A 26,290-nucleotide genomic window follows, 5' to 3' on the forward strand; every position below is an offset into this window, starting at 1 on the left:
TGCTCCTCAAAGAAGAGTGGCTGCAGACAGGAGATGTTTATAAGTGACACACTTATAGGTGGCTGCTGAGTAAAAGGGACTATAGATGGTATAGATGGAGAATGCTATACATGATGACGGATGTCACCCAGGCACCATTCCCTGAATCCAAACCTACAAAGCAGAAGGGAAACACATTTCTTTTAATGAAGTTACAGGGTTTTCCCACAAACAGTCCATTTTCATTGAAAACTTTTGGTTGATTCCTTGTAGAAGCAAGTAAGCTCAGAACCCAATATTCACGTCAATGGCTCTATATAAAAATATCCTTGAATTCTTAAGACATTTATGTCCAGTCTGACTTGTAATTGTTTTTGACTTTGTTTTTAATGCATTTGAGTTGTTTTGATTTTAATATTTATTCCAAGAACAAAACATATTTTATGATAATTTAAATGTTTATCTAACTCGTCTTGAGATTCTTCTGGCATTATTAAAATAGTTCTAAACAATTTTATTAAACAATTTGGTTCGTGTGTAGGGTATTTTTCTTTAGTTTTATCTTTGATGTTTATTTATTTATTTATTTTATTTTATTTTATTTATTTATTTATTTAGGCTGCGCCGGGTCTTGGTTGTGGCACGTGGGATCTTCGTTGAGGCATGCGGGATATTTCACTGTGGCGCGCGGGCTTCTCTCTAGCTGTGGCATGTAGGTTTTCTCTCTCTAGTTGTGGCGTGCAGGCTCCAGAGTGCAGGGGCTCTGTAGTTTTTGCAACATGCAGGCTCTCTAGTCGCGGCGCACGAGCTCAGTAGTTGCGGCACATGGGCTTAGTTGCCCTGCGGCATGTGGGATCTTAGTTCCCCCACCAGGGATTGAACCCACATCCCCTGCATTGGAAGGTGTGATTCTTTATCAGTGGACCACCAGGGAAGTCCCTGACGTTTATTTAAAACATGCCTTTCATAGACTAATTCCTTTCACTGTGCATTTGATTAGATGGACTTATTCTCTGCTTTTGGTTTTGTTAACAATTGCATTGTCTTTACTTTCATGTTTTCTAATTGAATGGGTAATTTCATGGCAACCAAAAAGGGGTTCACTGTGCAGTTAACACTGCAAGTAGCCTATTTGAACTCATTCAGTATTTTTTGGTGTCTTCTCAATCTTTAAGTTTACTTTTTCTGATTGTAAAACTAAAATAGGTTCATTTGAGAAAATTTAGAAAGATTGGGGAAAGCATGTACCCTCAGATATCCTGTGGTTTCATCCCATGGATTCCAAAGCATCACTTTAGCTGCCTTGGTTACTTATTATCAATCAGGCATGTGGTGATTGTTATTCTCACTCATTAGAAAGTGTTGTGGTTGAAGTTGAAGTCCTGTGGCCAGTCTGTCAGAATCTGAACTCCAACCCCACCTTGTCCTTGAGCAAAATCTTAGCTATGATACTTAATGTCTCTGTAGCTGTTTCCTCCATTCAAAAATAGGACATTTGAGGGTGAATCCTTTTATCCTATATTTTTTAATCGAAATAATGTCAGGCACACAGTGAGCATCCAATAGATGTATTGAAATTGTTGTCAATCGGCTCTGTTTACACTAGCATTAAACTTTCTTTTTATGTAAAATCTCTAATTGTATCATAGTAAAAGTCATTTTCTTTGCAATGTGATTTATGGCAGTGATAATGATGATGGGGAAATAATTGCTAGTTTGGAAGTGGGACCTCAGCGGTTTTGCATTATGACTAGGTACCATAATCTCATGACTTGTTAAATTTATGTATTCGTTCACTAATTCAATAAATAAGTACATCATCAAACCATTACTGAACACCAGATGTTTCCGTACAATAAAAGTAAGGATAGTCCCAGTTTTTAAAGAACTTATGTGAGAGTGAGAGAGATAAGTAAGAATCTGTTACTTCTCTCTCTCTCTCTCACAGAAGAATCTACAAATTCTTCCTGAATCTTGACAGTCTTTTTTGCAATGTCCATTGGGAACTGGGCTCCATTTGGCTTACTTCTTAATAGGTTTTGGAGAAGTGCTGGATTAAAAGAAGAAAAAGAAGCTATGTAAGATTTTTTTAAAGTTAACTAAAGGAAAATATCTAATCTGAAATGGGAACTTATAATGCACAAAAACGTAATTTATAATGAAATTTCTCCTAAATAATGCACTCTGAAAACTAGCAATGGAACAGGCATCTTGACAGCGTATACATTCTTGAGTAGACACTGATTTTAAAAAGGAGGACCTTTACATACTGGTAGTATAGTGGCTGGGTACCAGTAGTGGTGACTGGAGCATGCCTGTACCATCTCTGAATTTGTTTTTATCCATTTGGGGTGAGGAGTAGTCTTAAATATAGAAGTGTTCATTTTTGCCTGAGCATATCTATACTAAAAAAGGGGGGAATAAAAGAGAACCTAAAAGCCTTTTTTAGTGGTGAAACTGTAAATATTACTTCTAATAAATATTGTGTTTATTGCATTCTTCATATATAGCCCAGATGTGAGTGTGTGTGTGTGTGTGTTTCTGTGTATATGAATGTGTATCTTTAGAGAGGTTAAGATGTGTAGAGACTACACTTCATATAGACCATGGTGAATACAGTATCAATAGTTCATTATTGCTGGTCAGAAAATAAACTTTTGCTCCAGTGTTTATTTAAAGGCTGCAACTGTCTTTCAAAATCCACTAAGAAACCTGCCCCCCAAATTCAGTTATAATGTTTTAAAGAGAAAAGAAAAACAGTGAACAGAAAAAATTTACTCCTAATTTGCATACATAACTTTTGACAAAATAAAATATGTGAAAATGCTGCATCATAATACGTGTTAAGAGAAAGATTCCTAAATTTTCTACCAGTTTTTAAGAATGTTGCCAGGGCACAAAGTCTGCAGTAAAGCCCAGGCCACTCAACTAGGTTCTGTCTAGAGAAAGCCAGGAGATAAGGGTAGGTTTGGCTTATAACCAGAGCATTTTTTTTTTAAACAAAAGTTTTCCAGAATTGACCAACTGAATTCATGTATACACGATACAGCAGGCCGGGAGGATTTAGACAGGCAGCTCTTCTTTTCAGTTTTCCACAGTCTCCTGAAGTTTGGCTTCTTGGTGAGCCAGTGGATGGCCTGTGGAGGGAATAGCCAGTGGTTTCTGTCCCTGTGTCACTCTCCCCTTTCTCCTTCTGGAGTCTCTGAAGTTGAGAAAAATTATGGCCTCACCTGGAATTGGCATCTGCAGGTGTGACCAGGCCCCCCATAGGAATGATCAGGCCACAGAGTTTCCAGCAGAAACACTCCCAGGCAAGTTATAAGGATAGTTTCAGACCAGAAGGGATTTCAAAGACCTGGGATTGTACAAATCACACATGTGTGTTCTCTCTCTGTGTATATATGTATACATATATACACATATATGCACATAGATACACATACATATACACACACACATATATATATTAAATCTTAATATTTAAATTAGGATACTAACAATATCTTTTGAGGGTAAAAGTAGTCATTTATGTTAACATGCTTAGAATCCATTGGTACTAACAGATTCAGATTACCTTTCTTATCATTATGTACGTGATTTGTGAGGCAACAGGATCCAATCATGTTCTTTACACATCTTTTTTTTTCAGTGAAATTACATAATTGTTTGATGTATAGAACCCTTTTTTGTATATACCATACTTTAACAAATACAGAAAAATGCTCTCCTAACATACTGTTTATCTATAATAATGAACCATCTTGTCTTTGCTTAGATGCTAGTAATAATGAGTGAATGACTCTTTTTGTCTTCCTAGTTTTCAGTCTGTTTGTGAAAATTAAAATTTGTTTCAGGCTTCATCATGAATTCCTCCAAATATTCCATGTTCTACTTTCACATATTAATTTTGGATGATTTTTTTCTGACAGTTGGGCTGGCCTGCCAGCCTTCCTCCTTACCTCTTTTTCTTTCCTCCCTTCCTTCCTCCCTTCCTCCCTTCCACCCTTCCTTCCCTCCCTTCCTTCCTTCCTTCGTCATGAGTAAAAAAATTTTTGGTTTTTTTCCCCTCTGTATAGTTTTCCCCATGTTTACGACTTGGACTTTTTATTAAGGAGATCGTATCTAACAAAAATGTTTCCACTTCTGAGCATGCCTTGATATATATTATGATGCAACTATTGACTTCTCTTATCTATGTTTAAAATCTTGAAGGTATCACAGATAAGCCAGTGGCTCAAAAGCTGAATATTACACATTACATAAGACTGACAGATGTTTCATTTCTACCATAGATCAAATCATAAATTTGATTCTTTCGCAGATAATTTCAGCCTGGCCATTTCCACATCTGAGGCTTGGATGTACAGTCTTGCAAACTTTTAAACAGCTGTTGTTTAAAAGTTGTTTTCGTTCATTTCGCTGGTTTTCGTTCTTTGATTCAATACCAGATTTCCAACCCCCATTTCAGGAATCCTGTTGTCCTACTGTGTTGCAGGGATAATACATCCCATCTGACTTTTAATTTCAAGGTTGCACCTTAGAGATATCGAAGTGCGTGCATTAGCCTCATGTCTTTCTTCATAAAATGTCCGTTTGCACTAGGTCCACCCGCAGTCCCCTTTTTTTGAAGTCTCTGAAAATCAAGTGTGTTTCAAGGCTATTTTGTTCTAATCATACGACACATGTACAAAGCTAATAGCCCCTTCCCGACCCTTAGCTTAAGCATTATACACCCCATGAATAGAATGACCCCAAGTCTTCAACTTCACCATCAGGAATCCTCAAAGAATTTTTACATACAGCTTAACCCTGTTCTTCCAGTAGTCATGGGACCCTTCAGCCCTGGGATCTCAGGCCCACATCTCTCATCACCTGGGTTGAAACTGACCATGTGTCTCGTGAATTTCATCAGTAATTTCTGCCAGTTCCCTTATATAGATGGTTTGATAACCTGTTTTTTCCCATGACAGGTAACTCTAGCAGGCTCTATTAACTCACAGAGCTTACAGCAGCGCATAGTTTTGTAAGATTATCCAAATGTATTAGATATTTTAAAATATAGAGAATTTTAAAAAGCACACACCTGTTTTCCCTGGGCTTCTCTGGATCGAAGGGACTCGTTGGAAGGTTTGAACAGGGAGCATCCCAATAGGAAAGTCCCTCAAAGTAGAAGGCATTCACCTGCAAAATACTGCAGTCTCGAATGCAACTAACTCTCTAACAGTCCCTTAAAGCAAGAATGTTTTCTTTAAAAAAATAAATAAATAAAAGCTTTGAGGTCAGGCTTGGGGCAGGGAGCGGGGGAGAGGTCATGGGTGTCTGGCCAAGCTTTTGAGGTACACAGTGGTCATGTGATTGCAGTTGTGACATTGAATGGTGGCACACAGGCCAACTTTAAACGGCAGCCCCTGTCTTTCAAGTGACCGACCACAGCTCCCTGTAGGTGACTTTGCAAGCAGGGCATCTTGGGTTTAATCAGCATTGCCATAGGTGGCCCCAGACCTGGGGGAGCACGCACATGCCCATTTATATGTCTTAAGTAGGAAATTACCTGCCGGGTGAGTCCTGGGACACCTGGCAAAGAAACAGATTCTGTTCCACCGATGTGTTGTAAGTTTCCTGAAAATGTTTCCCTCCCAGGAATATATCCATTTCTCCTCCCGGCAAATTGGTACAGATTGTGTTCTTGCTGTGTGTGAGGCATTATCCATGGTCCCAGAGACACTGGTCCAAGAGCCCTCTGTCCAGGGAATTTAGAGTCATTCTCACACCCATGTTCACCACCTGGAATGCTTTAGATGGTTTATATTTAAAGCAGGATCCTAAAACAAGCCAAACCCTTGATGGCTTAGAAGTAAAGGCTTTGAGACACCATATTGCGTATTTGCCTTCTCTTCCTAGACATTTGTTCTCCCTGAGTCTCTGTAAGTCCTGTCTCTGAAGCCACAGAGGTTTCACTCCCTGCCTGTTTCCCTTCTTTTCAAGAAAAGGAAGCATCGCAGGAAATGTTTTCCCATCACTTTCTGCAGCACTTGAGGTCCCAAATGCAGACTCTTTTCCTGCAGTGCATTCCTGAACATCCTTTGGTGGTTTTGTTGTTAACTTACTCTCCCACATCTACAATTTAAATAGTCTTTCTAGAGATTTCATTGTGGTGAGGAAAAATTCCAACACCGTGTTGCTAGCCATTAAAACCAAAAACATGCGGATGTCAAATTAATTCATGTATCCTACATTTCAAGTGCATCTTCTCCAAGGAAGTCTGAGGATAGTAGGAATTATTTATTGAACACTTATGTTCTTCTCTAGCAAATCTGTTGATCTCAGCCCAGTGGCTTTCTGGTTTTCATGACTGTGTTTGCAGGGGTGTCAGTATGGAATTTTGTGTCGTGCTGTACTAGGCAGCGTAGAGAAAGAGGAAAAACAGAAGAGGAAAAAAGTTCCCCGCATTCAAGAAGGGGCAGAGATGGCCGGTAGGATGTAGATATATTATCCTCCTCTATGTGAGGTGAGCACCATTGCACTGCAGTGGGGGCATGTCATCCTGAGAGGCCAGATGACACAGGTGAGGGTCCTGATGAAGTGAGCACTGGATGAGACTCAATGGAAGAAACTCGATGTAATAACTGAAAAAATGGAGTTTAGAAGAGAGGCACTACTTCTGTATTTTTTTTTTTATTTTTTTTTATTAATAGCTACTTTATTTATTTATTTATGTTCTTAGCTGTGTTGGGTCTTTGTTTCGTGCGAGGTCTTTCTCCAGTTGCGGCAAGCGGGGGCCACTCTTCATCGCGGCGCGCGGGCCTCTCACTATCGCGACCCCTCCCGTTGCAGGGCACAGGCTCCAGACGCGCAGGCTCAGCAGTTGTGGCTCACGGGCTCAGTTGCTCCGTGGCATGTGGGATCTTCCCAGACCAGGGCTCAAACCCATGTCCCCTGCATTAGCAGGCAGATTCTCAACCACTGCGCCACCAGGGAAGCCCTCTGTATTTGTTTTTAGTCTGGAAATGTGAGCAAGGCCTAACTGTCTGGCCAGTTTAATTGTAATAAATCATACATTTGTTGGATGCCGTCATTTTCATGAAAACTCAGACACTATCAAGGACCTAAAGAAACTCACCTGCATGTGAGTCTTCAGTTCAAGGTATCCATGCTTTCCTTTTATCTAATGAAAACGTCTGCCCATTGTCTGTTTTCTGTCACTTATATCTATTAGTTCCCTTAAGATTGCATTCAAATTAGCCTTTGTGAATAGAAGACTTTGAGGAAACGTTAGGTCTAAGGTTGGCAGTGGTGTGCATTTTTTTTTTTAATTAATTCATTTAATCATGACAAACCCGTGTGGTTGGAATTGTCATCAACCTCATTTTTTTTTTTTAACTAGTTAATTAATTTATTTATTTTTGGCTGTGTTGGGTCTTCGTTTCTGTGCGAGGGCTTTCCCTAGTTGCAGCAAGCGGGGGCCACTCTTCATCACGGTGCGCGGGCCTTTCACTATCGCGGCCTCGCTTGTTGCGGAGCACAGGCTCCAGACGCGCAGGCTCAGTAGTTGTGGCTCACGGGCCTAGTTGCTCCGCGGCATGTGGGATCTTCCCAGACCAGGGCTCGAACCCATGTCCCCTGCATTGGCAGGCAGATTCTCAACCACTGCGCCACCAGGGAAGCCCCAGTGGTGTGCATTTTTGTATTGTATGCTTTAGTCCTCTGGATGGGATTGCTTTGCTCTCAAATCTCTTTGTCCGCTGAATTCTCTAGTTGGGTTGTTAGCTGTCCCCGGGGACAAGCACCGTCTCTTTCCTTTCTCTAGTGTCCTATCCAAAAGGCCACACAAGTGTAGGTGCTCTCTAGGTAAGCTTGGACTCTCTCTCTCTGAATGGACTGCCCATTATCACAGATACACAGAGCTCAGTCAGACCAAAGCCCTCTTGAGACCCTCCCATCCAGAAGCATGTCATGGTTTTGCCCTATTAGTGGCTGTTGGGCGTTTTCCCTTAACCTTGCCACATTGGTTAATAGGTCTCTGGGTGGTTAGATGCCTTGGCTTTTTGGGGTTGAAGGAAGCAGAAAAAAATAGTACAGTGACAACAGGTCCTGCTGTGTGTCAGGCACTGTTCTCAACACTGAGTTAATACAGAGGTAAACTAACCAGGCACAAATATCCATCGTTGTGTAGCTTATGTAATAGTGGGGGGGAGAATGATTTTTACTACTTGGTTCAAATATTGAGCCTTGTTAAAGGGTGACTTATCTGAGTGTCTAAGATCTGGGGATTTCAGTGATCGAAGTAGCCAATAGCCAGCTGCCCTAGCACTAAAGAGACAAGATAAGTAGGCGTGTTGTTTTGCCCACTATAGGTTAGCAACAAATAGTGCAGTTGATATGAGGATAAAATGTAATAATCTATGGAAAACACTCATTCCAAAATCGCCCATGTGGAAGTAAATACTAAAAGCATTTATTGGTGTAGTTGTTGGATCTTGTAGAAAGAGCTTGCTATCAATATATTAACACACAATTGTAGCCCAGAGTCACCCGACAGAACTAAAACTCCCTTTGTTCCCGAATCTCCTGAAATTCCCCCTGCTATACTTGGGATGGCAGCAGACATCCGTTTCTGGTAAATCTCTCTCTCCTGCCTCTCTCCCTCCCTTTTGGATGTAGAACTCGCCTCCTGTGGTCATAGACCCTTAAGACCCACACTTGGGCTTTTTATTTTGGGGGAACATCCTTCAATTCTTTTGCTCCCCTTGAAAATCTTTCCATTCTTCTGCTGTTGTAGGGGGGTGGAAGGAGGCAGAGCTAAGGTCCTGGGTGGGTAATTTAAACTTCTATGTTGATTCACTTTGATTAGATTTAGTGATGATGTTAGCTAGTAATAATTCTGAAAAGGCAACCTTAAGGCGTGAAATATTCACAGGCTGTGGCACCAAGTAATACGCCTTGACATAAGGGAAAACAAAGACATCGTGGCCGTGAAAACCTCTTATCTTTCCCAGTTTATATATAGATAGAACACGAATCTTATCGCCATTTCAAAAACTGACAGAATAGCAATTTATCGATTTATCTTTGCTTTTACTCATTTTATCTAAATGTCTCTTCCTTTCTTCTTTTCTGCAAGAAAGGTTTTAATGACACACACATTTAGCTCGCCCTGTGGCACCTATAACTGCATCACATTTGTTAAGTTTCATTGCTTTTGAAATGACAGATTCTTCTTTCACTTCTTGTAGGAATAAAGGACAAAAGAGTTCACATCAGATACGCTGAATAAAATTAGTATTTCTCCCCACCCTTTTTTTGAAGTGCCTTTTCTCTTCATGATGAATTTTTATAGTTTTGAATTCTTTAAGCCAGAGTTGAAAATATGCATTTGTGATAAATCCTTGTTCCATTACAAGGTGTCTCCAGTATACATAACTGAACATAAATAATGGATTATATTCTTGGCATCCAGATCCTCCGAAAGAGGACATCTTAAAATATTGCATTGAACTGAATTGAACTGAGTGGAGAATACAGAAGTTCTGACATCTGTGAGATTAATAATGCTCAAGCAAAAGTATCATTTCAATTGATCATCCCCCCTCCCTTCTCTGAAATAGTGTTGTTTGTCCCAGGAAATCATGGTACAGTGATACCAAGGGAAATACTTAGGATAAGTGTGTGACTTGGTGAGATTCCTGGAAGATCTAACTATTTAGAAACATTTTTGTTTGAACAAAGTTATATGGTATCATCAGCAACAAGATCCCAGCAGTGTTATTTACGTTCCCAGAAAATTTGTTTTAGTTACACTTGGAATAAAAAAGCAACTTCCCAAGTGGGAGATTCTGGCTCTTTGCTTAAACATTAGGGAGACGCTCATTTCTAAATGTTACATGTGTTCTGGCACCAGTAAATTCAAATTCATTGTTCCACATTAAAAAAAAAAAAAAAGTATAATGCTTTCTGAAAACCCTGGGCACACTTTATCTGGGAATCTTGCAGGCATGTGATTTTCTGTATGGCTTCTGGAAAGACAGGTACCATGAGTTCTAGAAGTGAAAGAGGAAACTGGGCAGATAACTAGCAGGTACCTTGAAGTCATTCTGATGACTATGGCTTATGGGCTTTCAGGAGTTTCAAAGAAAAAGACGAAGCACAATGTCTAGAAACCCACGTGTCCATAAAATATTAGGGATAAAATCGGGAAAGAGACACACATACCATTATCAGACAAACTGTTCATGAAGTTTCTGGGCAGTATTTGCTGGCTCATGCGACAGGAAGGGCAATGGTGGTCTAGGGAAAAACAATGTGTGGGTGTCTCTCACAATATCCCGGGAACTAATTGCACAGATTAGATAAGCCTCGTCTATATTTCTAATAGAGCCCCAGGTCACTAGAGGAACACGGAGTTTTAAAAAGAGCTCTGATCCCCAGTTAAAATGACAATGTTTTTGACCCAGCTCTGCCGCTGTGTGTTTGTGGATCTTCTGCAAGTCACTGGATTTAATATCAGCTAGACTAGCTGATTTCAAGGTTCTTTGCAGGGCTGTGGTTCTCTGGGTACTTTTTTTTTTTTTTTTTAAGTTTGCACATGGCTGGAGGTTGGTGATGCTTCCCTGTGTATGGATAAATCATACCTAGACTCTTAACAGATTGAGGCAGGAAACATAAGGTGGTGATTAGCCTGCATGGCTTATGAAAGTTGAGGCTATTTTAAAATCCTGGGACTGGCCCCAGGGGTCACCCAGTCAAACCCAGACAAGCCTCAGTGTTTTCTCAGTCTCTGATGTTTTTTTTTTTTTTTTTTTTTTGGCTGTGTTGGGTCTTCGTTTCTGTGTGAGGGCTTTCTCTAGTTGCGGCGAGCGGGGGCCATTCTTCATCGCAGTGCGCAGGCCTCTCACTATCGCGGCCTCTCTTGTTGCGGAGCACAGGCTCCAGACGCGCAGGCTCAGTAGTTGTGGCTCACGGGCCTAGTAGCTCCGCAGCATGTGGGATCTTCCCAGACCAGGGCTCGAACCCATGTCCCCTGCATTGGCAGGCAGATTCCCAGCCACTGTGCCACCAGGGAAGCCCTCGGATTGTTTTCTAACATGGCAGCGGGGCCACTGGCCCTGTTCTCTGTGGCATTGATTGTGGTCAGAAAACTCTCCTTATCTGCAATAAAAAAATATGCAAAATACTGAGTCAGTGATGTGACAAAGCTGCTGATCAGCTGCTCCATTACCTGCAGCTCTCTCATTCAGATGATTGACGGCTGATGTTTGTATTGCACTAAGATGCGCCCAGAGTTGTCTTGTGCAGTTAGAAGTGGTTTCTGTTGTTACCTTTTGTGGATAAGGACACACTGGCCAAACATGCACTGATTCTAGTAGAGGTGCAGCAGAAAATTCTCTGCACATCACTGCATCCTAACCTTTTATTCTTGCAGTGTCCACATTGGATGGTTAAATAGCAGAGCTTATCTTGCCAAAGATGGGATTGCTAAGATGAGGAGGAGGAGGAGGAGGAGGATGGTCCCCTTTATTGGGTACCTATTTGAATCAGTACAAACCAAGGCAGGTTACATCCACCACACTTGTCTTTCTGTGTATGTGTTATCAATACACCAGAAGCAGTTTTGTAAAGTAGGCCAGTTCCTCTCTTGTACTATCATTTTCTGCCTTTGATCTGTTTGTATGTATATTGATTTGTCTATTTTTCATTTTTATCATATTCAAGAAGAAAAAAGTTTTTTAGGTTCTTTTATTGTGACAAAATATACATAATATAATATTTATCATTTTAGCCATTCCGAAGTGTACAATTAAGTGGCATTAAACTGTGTAACCATCACATCTGTACCCACAACTTTTTTTTTGTTTAAAGTCAGTGACCCTTACTCTTTTATTTATTTATTTATTTATTTTTGGCTGTGTTGGGTCTTCGTTTCTGTGTGAGGGCTTTCTCTAGTTGCGGCAAGTGGGGGCCACTCTTCATCGCGGTGCGTGGGCCTCTCACTATCGCGGCCTCTCTTGTTCCGGAGCACAGGCTCCAGACGCGCAGGCTCAGTAGTTGTGGCTCACGGGCCTAGTTTCTCCGCGGCATGTGGGATCTTCCCAGACCAGGGCTCGAACCCTTGTCCCCTACGTTGGCAGGCAGATTCTCAACCACTGCGCCACCAGGGAAGCCCTACCCACAACTTTTTAATCATCCCCAACAAAAACCAATTAAACAACAACTCCTTGCTTCCTTACCTCCGGCTCCTGGTAGCCTCCCTTCTACTTTCTGTCTCTATAAATTTGCCTGTTCTAGGTACTTCATAAAAGCAGAATCATACCATCTTTGTTCTTCTCTGTCTGACTTATTTTACTAAGAATAATATTTTTAAAGTCCATACATGTTGTAACATGTATCAGAATTCCATTCCTTTTTAAGGCTGAATAATATTCCATTGTATGTATATACCACATTTTGTTTATTCATTCATCTGCTGATGGATACCTTTTGGCCACTGTGAATAATGCTGCCATGAACATTGGTGTACAAATCTCTCTTCTAGTCCCTGCTTTCCATTTTCTTGGATGTATATTTTGGAGTTGAATTACTGGGTCATATGGTAGTTCTATGTTTAGAAAGGTAGGTTCTTGGTTTTTTTTCCTAGTGCTAACTTTTGAAGCAACACCAAGTAAGGCCAATTCCTTGTTCTCTGAATATGTTTTAAAATAGCATTAGAAAATAGCTATTTTGTCCTCCCTAAGTCTTCTCTTGTCTAAACTAAAAATTGCAAATTATGCAACTATTTTTTAGAACCCAAATGTAAGATCTTTTGTCCGTCCCTGCTACATTTCACTTTATTACTTTCATCAATTAGTTTACTCTATGGGGATATCCAAATATTTATTATGGGACCCAGTACATTATTTACTTCTCCCAAGTTTATGTCTTTCTTTGAAATACACTGAGAAAACATTTAAGAATTATAAAAGCAGAAGTCATCTTTATTTTCCAGTTCATGAATAATCAAGAAAAGGATGATGAAGATAAAATTGTTTAACCCATCTTTAAAATTTTTCATGTGGATCCATTAGAAGTATTTAACTTTTATCTTATTTTATTTTTTTGAAAAAAAAGAGGATTTTTTTAAGATTGTGTTAGAGCATCCTTGCAGGTGGTAGAGATTCCGTAAACAGTTGTTATAAAAGTGAAGAATTGAAACATTGGCCTTTTTCCTTCAGATGTTTTTACCGAGATCAGACCTCTCTTATTTTTAAAGACACTTGTGATTATTGTGGGGCTGTTCTTATGTCCAAAGCTTTGACATCAGTTTTTTCCATTACTGAAGTCTGCTAAATGTTGATGTAGGTTATGTTTGTGTCCAATTTGCTATAATAATAAGGAAGAAAAAGTGATATTCTACATATGAGTTACTGTATGTTTATAAACTGCCTAGCTATCAAAGTTGAAATAAGAATATTCATGTAAAATACTTCTACCTTTAAACCCCTAGTATGAAAATTCCTTTTCTTAAATATCCTCCTAGGTTCTTCCTCCAAAACAGTTGTCTGATCACTTTGGCATTTGCATGGTGGTTCAAGAATTTTACAGAATGCCTGTGCATTGAGTTGACCAAAAAGAGTTTAATGAAAGGGTAGAACTCCTGGTTGGGTATTTCTTATACATGTATTGAAGGAGACATTTTTCTTTGGAAAGTAAACTTATGTGAAATTCTCGTATTGATGTTTTTCTGTTACCTGGGGAAATTTTCAAGCTTGCTGAAGGTATTAGTCCATATGTTCTATTCATGCCATAATGCCATGGTTGCTCTCATTTCTGAAAGGATTACATTCCAATTACTTCTCTTTTCTTTCTTTCTTTCTTTCCTTCTTTCTTTCTTTCTTTCTTTCTTTCTTTCTTTCTTTCTTTCTTTCTTTCTTTCTTTCTTTCCTTCTTTCTTTCTTTCTTTCTTCCTTCCTTCCTTCCTTCCTTCCTTCCTTCCTTCCTTCCTTCCTTCCTTCCTTTCTTTCTGGCTGCATTTTGGGTCTTTGTTGCTGCGTGCAGGCTTTCTCTAGTTGTGTCAAGCTGGGGCTACTCTTCATTGCAGTGCGCAGGCTTCTCATTCCGGTGGCCTCTCTTGTTGCAGAGCCACTAGGGAAGCCCTCCAATTACTTTTCTTCTCTCTTTTTTTTGTTTTTTAAGTCTTTAAACTTAATCTTACACGTTCAAACTAACTCTTTTAACTTTAACAGAATAACTGTTTTGAGACTGGGGTTGTCTGGTTGATAAGGGGTTGCAGCATTTAAATACCATATGCAGCAAACTGACAGATCACTAATATCACAGATTGCTAGTGGCTTACATTTGCAGAACTGTGACTAGCTAAAAAAAGAAGAAACGGTGCATAAGGGAAAAACATTTCAATTGTTCAGATGAGTAAATCTTGATTGTGTTGTCTCATCATAAAGTACCTATACTGATTGAGGATAAGATTAGTCATCCTCTGCTAATTTTGTGTAGAAGGATTGTGACAAAAGTGACTAATAAAGTGGCCCTCCCAACTTGCTAATAGAATTTAATGTCCCATTTTAGATATCCTCTGAGAACTAAATCACTGCTGGAATTTGAATCAAACCCCAAGCTTTCTTTCTCCACATGACAGCCCAGTGATTAATATATGTAACACACACACACACACATGTGCGCACACAATTAGGACATGCTTATTTTGTTGATGATGATGAAAGACAGAATATTTGGTCTTTTGCACGGTGCTTCTCTCCTCTCGCCCTCTCTTTCTCATCCCCACAAACCCAGTTGCTACTATATGCAACTCTAAAGTCAGCCAAAAAAATAAGAAACAACATAATCTAAAATGGTCGTTATTTTACTCATTTTCCTCACTGTAAATAGCTGACAACACCGTTGATCAATTTCCTATAGCTTACTTATTGCCTGCCTTTCCTCAATATCACCCCCTAAACTGTGGTTAAAATATTATTTCCACTGAAAGAACTGCAGTGACTTTTATTTTGTGCATTTGTATAGAGTCTCCTTTTTCTCCCTCCCCACCTCCAACCATAACAATTGACACTTGGCCAGGATATCTATTAACCAAATGTTGGATAAAACATATTTGTTAGACATGGTTTTGCTTCTTTGTGAAAAATGGGAGAAATTGGGACAAATGAAGATTAAATAGCAGTGGAAGAGTCGGGTTAGTTTGGGGAACAGAAAGCTGGACTAGGGTTGATTTCCTGGCACTGCTTTCTTAGCAAAGAGAACAGTTTTAATCAGTTACAAAAATATTTGTGATCCATATGTTCCTCCCTGCTAGTTCCCATATGCCCATATTCTCTTTTATCTTGGTGGATGATGACTTTATGATTCAGGGATGCAAGAATAATACCTCACTGGCTTTAGAGCACAGTGCTATTTCCAAACGTGTCCTGGTAATTACGCATGCACATATATCCAGGCTGTTCACGCTTTGAGATGGTTACGTGAATATCAGTTTGTTCTTTCTTCGTGGAAAGAATTATATCTTGCATCCACCTACTGGGGCTGGAATAAGGCATCTAAGGCTTAGATTTGAAAACTGCATGGCCATTTCACCTGCTGGATTAACCACCGCTGTACAAATAGGAGCATCAGAGAAAGGAGACAGGAAGGCTGCGGTGATCGTTGATAACTTCATTTTCTTTGGGAAAAGGAAAACAGAATCCAAAAAGCATTTGGTAAATCCATCCATCACGGGTGCCTGTTCTAAGACATGTTAGATATTGAGCTGGTTACTTAAATAGATCCTAATTTTAAGGCATGTTGACTTCTATTTAGTATCAAGTGTTCATTATGTGAAACTGATAAAAATTGAGAAATTAAAATTACTGTTGATGAGCAATGCATTTGGTCCCTAAATTCATGTTTCCTTCGCAACAGTTATATAATTTTTAACGACAAAAGAAACTTTTTACAGCCGAAGTATCCATTTTAATAAGACATAAATAAAGCTAGAAATTATTGACTGTATAAGCGATTGAATTTTCAACAGTTGTTTTCCTCTTACACAGCAAATGGTGTCGTAACCCAGTAGGCTGTTAATAAAGCTGCAGTAAAATCCGATAAGGAACCAGCTGTGCTCATGTCAACTAGGGAGGGGGCAGCGAGGGGGAGGCAGAGAGAGTTTCTAAACTTCAGAGTAAATAACTGAGATGCATTTAGTGTTTCCAAAGTCGGGTATACGGTGGAACACGTGCGCAGGCTGTTGGATTTAGCAGATGTGCGCCAGGGTAGAGTTGCAGCAAAGGGAGAGAGATACAGCTTGGTTTTGGCAAACGTTATTAGGAATCCGTCTCTCTGTTTGCATTCAAGCTGTATTTGCCGCTGCTCCTGCAGGAGTTGTGAGAAAAAGAAAGTGCACGTTACAGCAGGGATTGCTTTCAACAGGCTCAAAGTTTGCAAATCTGTTGAATCCCTCTGACAGTGTTGCTTTGCTGTCAAACAGAATGCCCAGCTGACGGTGGCAGTCCTGATGGGGAGGGGCCGGTAGGTGGCGGGTAAATGATGCTCACAGAGCGAAGAGAATATTCGGAATTCTTCTTCTCAAACTGTCAGTGGAGAGGAAAGAGCTCTCTCAACAATACCACTGTGAAAGTTTTCTTTTTTCTTTCTTTGTTTTTTTCACTTTTATAGCTAATGCCTCATTAAGTCAAAAATCTTTCAGTATGCCTTCTTAGGATAACTTTCAGAAGAAAAGAGTCACAGGAACAGCACTCAAGGAGATTATATTGATCTATAATTAAGACAAAAGCTTTGGTTAAAAAAGGAGGCAAGACTTTTGCTCATAGGTGATCTGGATTGTCATGGAGGCAAACACACAAGCTTGTTTTTTTTTTTTTTTTTTTTAATATAAAGTGCGAGATTTCACTAAAAAAGGTTAAAATTGAAGTGAGTAATCTTCGGTGCATAATGCAATTGTTAATTTTAGCTCGTTGCGTGGGTGCCGCTCTGACTTGAACAGCCGGCTGTAGCCTTCATTAGAGAAGAAGCAGGCAGCTCGGGACAGGTGGAGTGGATCAAGCCGTGAACGTGATTTGCTGGAGGCCGGTCATAGTGTTAGAAACCCAGTCTTATTTCGTCCCTCACCCTTACCATGGTTATTGCAGTTATTGTGACTATTGACTTTTCGTCTTTTTTCAGGTGGATGATGTGTCAGGCTGTGTAAGGGAATCGCATGGAGATGGGCGTTTTGAACTGTTAATGGGGACATGGGACTCCCGCTGTCTCTGATCCCTCGTGTGGATTTTCCCGGCGTAGAAGGACAGAAGCCGCTCGTAAGTCGCCAAGACCGACAGCAGAAATTCTGCGCAAAAGGTAAAGGGCTGTCATCAGATGGCTGTCATCTCATCTGTATATTTTTCTCATTCTATAAATACGCCTGTTTGCATAAAACAGTTCATGAAAGGCAACCAAAACAGACAGGATCTGTATCAGGGATTCAACTGCCTTAGTGTTTGTAAAATTAGAGCTCAATTTGTTCTTTTTTTTTTTTTTTTTTAAAGCTGGCCACAGTCTGTTTTTTATTGAAACCCTCTGGAAAAAAAGTTAGGGCAACAGAAGTCCCATCTCCTCCCCCCACTCAGTACATTGAGAAACAAACTATTTGCTACTGGGAAACAGAACTTTTTGTTTGGTTAACTACACACATCCCCGGTGTCACTGAAATACGAGAGATCTGTCAGATACACTGAATGGATATCCTCAAACCTCCCCAAACCTAAGAGCCTTGCTCACCAGGCCCTCACAGACTCCAAGTACCATCCTTGAGGAAAACTACCTTTTCCATTCCCACAATCCTTTGCCAAGTGAGCTTGTCCTGTCATGGTAGGTCTTAGCAAATTTGCAACAGAAATTACTGCGTTTTAGATTTTTCTCGTGCTTCCTATGTCCAGTTGGAAATAAAGTTACTGAACTAGTAAATGATAAACACTCCCAGAGAAACATATCAAGACACTGATTTGTCCAGTAATAGTTACCATTGTAATGACTAGGAACAGGGCAGTCATTACTTGGGAATTTTTGTGAAAAAAACTGACTTTCTAGGCTACAGGGTCTTTCTCTATTTTTCTTTCTCCTTCCTTCCTCTCTTTTCTTCTTTCTTTTCCTCCTTCCTTCTTTTCTCTCCTTCTTTCTTGTTTTTCTTAAAAAAAGAATTGAGGAGGAAGTAAATGATAAATTATTCAGGAGCCCCCTTTGACGGCACATCAGAAGGGGAAGCGTCAGGGCTTTACGGAAGAAGGGAGAAAAAAATACTAATAACAGTCTTACACTTTGAAAAGCCATTTCCAGTGTCTGTGTAGCCGTCTCTTGTGAGCCTGGAGCATCGGAGTTCAGTTGTGATAGCTTCCTTCTGCAGAATCTCTGCAGCATCAGCCACCGACAGGGCTTGGGGAGGGCTTCTGCTTCTAACGATGTCACTGTCACTTTGAAGCCTGAAACTATCGTTCCTGAAAGGTTTATTGCCAAATTTAGATCCTATATGTATACTTAATTATTACCTCTTACATTGACTTCTGCCCCTTGTAGAGTGTACTGAATCCCTTATACCCAGGAAGGTACGTCTGGGGTTGAAATTTGCAAATGATTTATGAGTCATCTTAGAGATGCTGCAGAACCCAGTACCACCTCCCGACTCAGAAGTGGAGGCAGAGTTGGGGAGATACTCTCTTCTTCTTTTGCTTCTACTTTGTAGAGGAGCATAGGGACCGGGAGATGTGTGGGACTTTCATGTCTCATTTTAAGATGTATTGATCCACCTTGACGGCAAGGTGTATTCACAAGAGCATGTGTATGTGTTTGGAGGGGCGTGGACAGGGCAACTGAATCTGCCTCTTGTGTTTGTCTTGGGTACTTGATTTGATCTTGTTTTATTCTCCTTTTGTATAAAATTGTCAGGGAGGCTGGAGTTGCTTATTTGAATTTGAGTACAAAGGGAGAAATCAAATATCTCAAGAATAATGGTCAAGACTTCACCCTGTGCTGACAATGCTTTCTGATGTCTTAACCTTGTAGGGTGTCAAATCTTGTTATTTTAATTTGCATCTGGGAGAATGTCTGAGCCAGGAGACCTGAATCAGACCATAGTGGAGGAAGGCGGGCCTGAGCAGGAGACGGCCACTCCAGAGAATGGCGTGGTTAAATCCGAAAGTCTGGACGAGGAGGAAAAACTGGAATTACAGGTGAGCCTGGAGAAATCCCATTTCTCATACCACTGTGTGCATCCCTTTCATTTTGCACTGTGTGCATTTCTTTCATTTTGAAGATATTCTGAAGGTTTGGGGTTTTTTTTGCTTGTAAAGAGTTTGACTAGTAAAATAAATAGAAAATCCATAAAACGAATCTTCTCCTTTCCCAATTATTAGTCTTTTTTTTTTCTGACCAAACAGTGCATTCTGGTCAAAATGTCCTTTGAAATGAAAAAAAAAAAATCCAAAGAACATATTTAATGACTGAATTTGCCCACAGCTTCTCCGTATTAATTTCCAGATCACCTCAAGGAGTTTGTGGAGGACTTCTCCTGAGGCAGCTTTACACTAGCTGAGTTATAAAAATGGGTTTGTAGTCTGCGGAATACAGCTCATGATAGACTAAGAAAAATCAAAGACATGAGCTCTGTTGACCTTCCTGGGCAGGCTAAGCTTCGATTCTTATTAGCAGAAAAGCCTAGAATTCCCAGCCAGAGAGAGAGAGAGAAAGAATGCTCTAGAAGGGGTAGGGGGAAGTTTGGGAATGATTGACGGTACTGAAAAAGTGATATGATTAAATACTCTCATGATTTATGAGAGAAGGAGATTTGGTAGAAGGAAAACAAACTGTACTTGCAAATAACCTGTATTGATTTTCTTTAAACCAAACTACAAAAGTGTTAACTCTTTTTATATAAAAAGGGAGCAGAGGCTGATAACAGCATAATGGCCAAAAGCCTTCAAGGCCGGCTTTTCCCCTCCCCAGGAGCTGCTGTAAGGAGGGAACGAGAAAAGCTAAATGGTCAAAAGTTTGGCGGAGCAAGAGCTGGGGCAGTCCTCCCCGATGGTTATAATACCTTGTTGCTGTTGTTCTTGATTTTTCAACTCTGGTGACATCTTTTTCTCTCCTTCTCCCCCCTCCCCTCTCCTGGTTGTTGGTGAACTGTTTGTTTGTTTGTTTGTTTGTTTTATTTTGTTTCTAACATACAGAGGCAACTGGCGGCTCAGAACCAAGAGAGAAGAAAATCCAAGGTAGGGTTCTGGAATTCTACATTGACCTGATATCATGGTTGCATGTGACTTAACATCAGGGTTAGAGGATTTGCCAACGATTCACATGGCTGTATGTGGATCTTGGCTGCACCGGTGCTGCCTGCATTTAATGGGATCGTGTTGATGCCTCTCTTTCCTTCCCGCTCTATGTGCTTTTTTTTTGTTTTTTTTTTGATGTGGACCATTTTTAAAGTCTTCATTGAATTCTGTTTTATGTTTTGGTTTTTTGGCCACAAGGTATGTGGGATCTTAGCTCCCTGACCAGGGAACGAACCTGCACCCCCTACATTGGAAGGCGAAGTCTTAACCACTGGACTGCCAGGGAAGTCCCTCTATAGGCTTTTTAATTAGAGCATTTAGGGTTCACATAGCTGCAGTGTATATATTTGATCCTGGCAGACTTGACAGTGCTTTACAAACAAATAGCTGCTTGTTTTCTTTTCATTTTAAATCAAGTTTGGGGGAGATGTTTTAGCCTGTCTAATTAGTTTCTGTCTTGAAGTAAACAGGTTCTGGTGTTTAGGACACAATCTTCAACTTTTAAAACATCTTCTCAGTCAAATCACTTCCAAACCCAGTTTTAGTAGAAATTAATTTGTGTTGTCTTTTTCTCCTTGTACTTTCATGAAAAGGCAGCAATTCATTCTTTGTATGTTTCCAGTGTGATGGGCACAGTTTGCTAGGCATGTTCGTTAAATTCATCTTTCCACATTCTCCTCCACCTGCATCTCCATCAGCACAGCGGTCCGATGCTTTAAGCCAGTGTAGACACTGCATCCCCATCAACACAGGGGTGTGATGCTTGGAGCCATTGTAGACAGCACTGAGCAGTGGATTTGAAGCTTGCTTTTAAAACTCTGATTTGGGAATGTCCAGAGAAGGTGGAGATGATTCGACAGCCTGAGGATATTTCCTGGGGTTTTTTTCTTTATTTTCCTTTCCTTCTCGTTTCTTTTCCCTTCCCAGTCAGGAGCAGGGAAAGGTAAACTGACTCGCAGCCTTGCTGTCTGTGAAGAATCCTCAGCCAGACCAGGAGGGGAAAGTCTTCAGGACCAGGTATACCCCCTGTCATTATGGATCACTGCATGAACGGGATCTACCTTTGTGTGCATGAGTATTAATTTGGCATTAAATAGTGTTTTGGGGGAGCAAAAAACAGTTCAAGAAGGAAAAAGTCTTCTGGCTTCATCCTCTGTTTCTGAGACATTCTATATTAGTTGAACAGTTTGTCACAAAGTATTACGTTTGTTTTTTTCCAGACCCTCTGAAAACTGCAAATGGAAAGGAATTCAAAAGAATTTAGATTAAAACTTAAAATGTAAGCACAGTCGTGCTGATATTCCTCAAAGGCTCTCTCTTGATAAAACTGAACCAAATATAGTCCCAAGTATCCCATCAGGATCCTTCCTTATTGGAGACTCTTACCTCCCCAAAATGCACTTGCCTATAAAAACACAAATCTTGGCTCTTATGAAACTTCAGAAATAGTGAATAAGGTGCATTGAGCTTTGGAGACATACTTTTATGGCCTTTGGTGGAGATTTCTCACTACTGGAAAAATTGTCCAGAAATAAATCTGAGATGATGGTGAATTTGAGTTAATATTATTAATACATTGCTGCATATCCTTATACCTATTTTTGCTCCTTATAGCAAGACTATTAAGCTCTAAAAATTCAAATTCCAACAAAACCCTTCTGTGACAAAATGGGAAACTTGACATCATATTTATTTTTGTTTGCCTTTCAGGCATCATATTCGTTTTTATAAAAATGGTCTTGCTGCTAAAAAATTTTCCTTATTTTATCAGAGGCTGAGAGCAGTCAAGACAAGTAAAATGATTTATCTGAGCCCAGAGGAGGAAAAATTGATTAAGATAGCATTATTTTTGTTGGGCCTTGTTTTGCTTTGCTCTTTTTACTTTAATTAAAATAGTCTAAATTCTCCTCATGGGTACAGAGAGCATTGAGAGCACTTTCTTTAAAAGGACCAAAAATAAATTCCTTATAGATTTTGTCCTAAGAGTATTTTTTTTTCCCTAGCCTCATTTCCTTAATATGCCACCCGTGTCGTAAGGCATGGGCTGGCTAGCTTTCAGTAACCATCCCTATGTTTCATACACAGGCTTTATTTTACTTGGGCTCTGAGAAACATGTGGCTTTTGTTCAGCATTTTATTTGTGCTTCTTCTTTTAAGGGAGATTGAAAAGGGGGAATAATGTGAATATCACAGCTTATATTATTCAACACTGATTGATGGCTTGTGATGTAATGCACACAATATATGTTAACTCTGCAGAATGACAGACTCTGGGAGAAGTAATGCCCCAGTGGTCCCCCCACTTCTAATGCCAGGCAGAGGAGGACAGCCTTTATAGATTTCATCTGCTTTTTATCCTATTTGACAAGTACCAGGAGGAAATTTTTTAAGAGATCATCTGTATCATTGTGCCCATCCTGGACCTAAGTCTAGGTTCTCCATACAATTGGTGCAGAGAAATAAGAGGCAAACGGTGCTTTGTTCCTGCTGGTTCCAAGCTGAGTAACTAAGACTGGCTTTGTAGAAATTAGAGCTTGCAAGCCTCTCTTTGGACTGGCTGAGGTGTGGTGGAAGCAGGGGGCTGATAGACACACAAATAAGCGAGTGGCCGTGCTACTTCTTTTAGAAAATAAAGAAGCAGACCTTTGAGCTTGAATGCAATGCCTTCATTAGGTACTACCGGCACTTAAACAAAATGTGGGAACTGAATCCCTGAGAACACTGGCCGAAGTATACAGTATACGGATTGTATTGCTTCCCCAATGTTTGTGTATTCACAGTATTTGGAAAACTGCCTTCATTTTCCTGCGTGGGAAAAACTCTTGCTACCTGTATTACTTGATCTCAGACCCGTAGCTGATGATTCAGCCTGCCCTTAAGTTAAAGGAGTTTTGCTTTTCTAATGTTATACTATTTACCTATCAGTGTATTACTGCACCTTGAATCATTCTTTTCCTGTTGTTGGACATAAACTTATCCTGTACTGATGTATTTATTAATACTTGTATTTTATTATTGAGTATATCAATAAAAATATTAAAAAAGAACAGATTGTTTTTTACCAACTCTATAGCACTTTTGTGTGTTCTTTCAACACCAGAATGTGTAGAAAAAGACAGGTATTTTTCTGAGTATCGTATTTGTCAACACACGGCATGAGTTTGTACATTTTTTTGGTAAATGATGTCCTTTAGCCTGTGCTCTTACATTTATATTTCCAAGCCTCTTTGATTTTAGATTCAAACTTACCGAGGCTGGATGGTTCAATCGGTTTTGAAGAAGCAATGAGACCACTGCCATGGCCTGGTACCATCACTTTCCTCCCCTGATCCACTGTCGAATCGATTCTTCCCCACTCAGAGCCAGAAATGTTCCAGCTGTTTCCTTAGCAAGTGGAAGCAAACCGTAACCCCGAAGTCTGCCTGAATCTTTGCAGACTGAGACATTTCTGTCCCAAGTCCTGTGATAAAAGACCTTACAATCAAATTACACTCAGTTTTACATAATTTGTATATGTCCATCCCGAGGATAAACATGTGGATATCAGGAAACCCGGCTAAGATAAATATTTACCATGAGAATGTGTTTTATTTCATCCTCTGTATCATGCATCTTTCCAAACATGGTGACTTTTTATTCCAGCCTGGAATACACAATGGAACCCCTCCCAAAAAAGAAACTTGGCTTTGGAGGACTTTTGTTTTCTGCTTGATTTACCAAGAACCATTAAGAATCCCAGATTGACCGTAATTTGAGAATGTAGAGGCATAGTTTAGTCACATGTAGAGGAGCATTAGTTTAGTTATCAGTGAGAAACACTATTAGTCATTGGGAATATTTTTTTTCCTACATCATAAATGTTAATGTCGCTAGTAGAAGAAAGCTTTCCCATCAAATCATCTCTTACATAAGAGCCAGTGGGCTTAATGTTGGCTCATTTGTCATAGTTTTGATCATAGTGTAGTTTTTTCATAAAACTGAAAAACATAATTTGGCTCATTCTTCTTCAAAACAGTGAACATACTATCAACCAAATGGCTGATATATGAGTTAATACAAAATGATCTGTTTTCAGTGAAAAATCAATAAATATAAAAGTGGATCCAGTCCCAATACTGTAAATGGTCAACCAAGCATCAGTTGAAGAGAATCTTACATCTTGGAAAGGATTAACTGATGCTAGAATTAAAATAATATTAAATATTTAAATATAACTGATGGAAAATATAGTCCTATTTTCTACCTTTTCTAAAAGGCAGTGCTTATTGTAACCATATATTATGATGATTTATTAATAGCCTTTGTAAACAATGTATGATAATAACCGATACCTAGGATTCCTGCAATTCTACATCTTGAGTTTTCATAGTGATAGAAATCATTATTGATATGGTTCTAAAACAGATTTTTAATTGTAAATTGGCTGTCATGGCCTTTATTTATGTCTGTTTTTTCCGTAGTTATGATTCATAGTATCTGTCTGTCTGTGTTTGTGCCAATTTTTCCTTACAAGGAATTATAGAAAAGAACTGCAGAAGCCTCTTTTTTTTTTTTTTTTTTTTTTTGAGACATGACAAGACCTGTGATGCAAGCTTATTGATAAAGAAAATTTTTCCTAGGTGTTTAAAAATAAACCTGTAGAGAAAATAAGTGTTGTTATCTACGGGAATTTAACTTGCTTATGGTTAATATTCATGAGGCAAAGTTTTAGTACTATATACTTCTCATGACCTTCCATTGACTTCTGAAGTTTAATTCACTTTAAAGAGCAATTATTTTTCTGACAGGTTTAATTTTTTACCATTTAAGAAAAAAAAAAATCTGCACCTGGCTTTCATTTTCCTGTTCTTAATAATCTCTGTGCAAAATGGAAACCAGACAGAGATTCTTAAATCTGGCCCTAAATTATTATATTTTTTCCCCAACAGGAATCAATTCATTTACAGCTTTCCAGTTTTCCCAGCCTGCAAGAGGATGATAAATCTAGGAAAGATGACTCTGAAAGAGAAAAAGAAAAGGATAAAAACAAAGATAAAACCTGTGAAAAACCCAAGATCAGAATGTTATCAAAAGGTGAATGTGAAAATGTTTCCTTAACTTAATTTGGACGCATAAATAGTCACAGAATACATTCTAGATTTTACACACATATCACCTCCCACCAAATTCTGCATATAATTTTATATGTGTACGTATGTGTGTGTGTAAAAGGTGATGTGACCTTGATTTTTTTTTTCTGTTCATGGTGTCATTTTTGTGTATCTAGAAAGGTTATTTTTAGGATCACATATTTCTTTGGATATTCGTTTGGATATCCTATTTTCAATGAGAAGTTTGTACAAGGGAGTGAATATAAGTATGTTCTTAATTCAGGTTTATTAGTCCAGTTAACTCGAATTGATGAACAGTAATAGTACCCAGTTTTATATCTTAACTTTCATGTTTATCTTAAAAGACAGATAGTGGATTAGCAATTCTCAGTCGGTAAGTGGTAAGTGGTGTTATCCCCAAAGCACAGATATATATGCCAATGTCAATGAAACACATATTAACATTTTATCTGGCACAGATGAATTTGGTCTCTGCAACCCATATACTGCTCCATAATGTCTCATTTAAAATATACACACTTCTACTTCAATAAAAATTCTTCCCCAAAAGTTATTCCTTCTAAAACCCCAAATCTACAATCCGGGCTTTTCAAATTGTTGCCTTACATATAATTATACAAAACTAAACCCAAAAAAAGAGAGAGAGAGAAAAACAAAACTAAGTTGAAATGAAGAATACCATGAATAAATAGCTTGGCAGTAGACTGTTTTTTTTAAAAATAACTGAGAGAGCATAGGGCATCTTATCAGCTGAGAAATGACAACTACTTCTCATATTATGCTCTATAACCACATACCTGCTTATAATGATTATCTCTGCTGCTGAATATCTAAAACCAAGGTGTATCCAAGAGTAAAGAAGTACAGCTTCCTAAGATGGCTTTAGAAATTAAGCTTTAG

General features: G+C 39.3%; 1 protein-coding gene across 35 annotated transcripts in view; it reads left to right on the plus strand.

Annotated features, from left to right (window-relative positions):
* The window catches only part of ARPP21 (cAMP regulated phosphoprotein 21), a 167,171-nt gene that overhangs the window by 32,635 nt on the left and 108,246 nt on the right, over window positions 1-26,290 (plus strand). For 33 of the 35 annotated variants that reach the window (XR_014250494.1, XR_014250495.1, XR_014250496.1 and 30 more), the window contains exons 2-6: window positions 17,143-17,316; window positions 19,015-19,181; window positions 20,178-20,219; window positions 21,207-21,296; window positions 25,208-25,352. Coding sequence is in view for 31 of the 35 variants with exons in the window: in XM_082411819.1 (XP_082267945.1) it covers window positions 19,053-19,181; window positions 20,178-20,219; window positions 21,207-21,296; window positions 25,208-25,352 (406 nt within the window). In the remaining 4 variants the exon portion in view is untranslated. Of the gene's footprint in view, window positions 1-5,232; window positions 17,058-17,142; window positions 17,317-19,014; window positions 19,182-20,177; window positions 20,220-21,206; window positions 21,297-21,499; window positions 23,327-25,207; window positions 25,353-26,290 lie in introns of those variants that run through there. The other 2 variants (XM_082411830.1, XM_082411832.1) reach the window with 2 other exon arrangements.

The sequence above is a fragment of the Balaenoptera physalus genome (assembly GCF_965194825.1).
Source record: "Balaenoptera physalus genome assembly, chromosome: 11".
Lineage (NCBI taxonomy): Eukaryota > Metazoa > Chordata > Mammalia > Artiodactyla > Balaenopteridae > Balaenoptera > Balaenoptera physalus.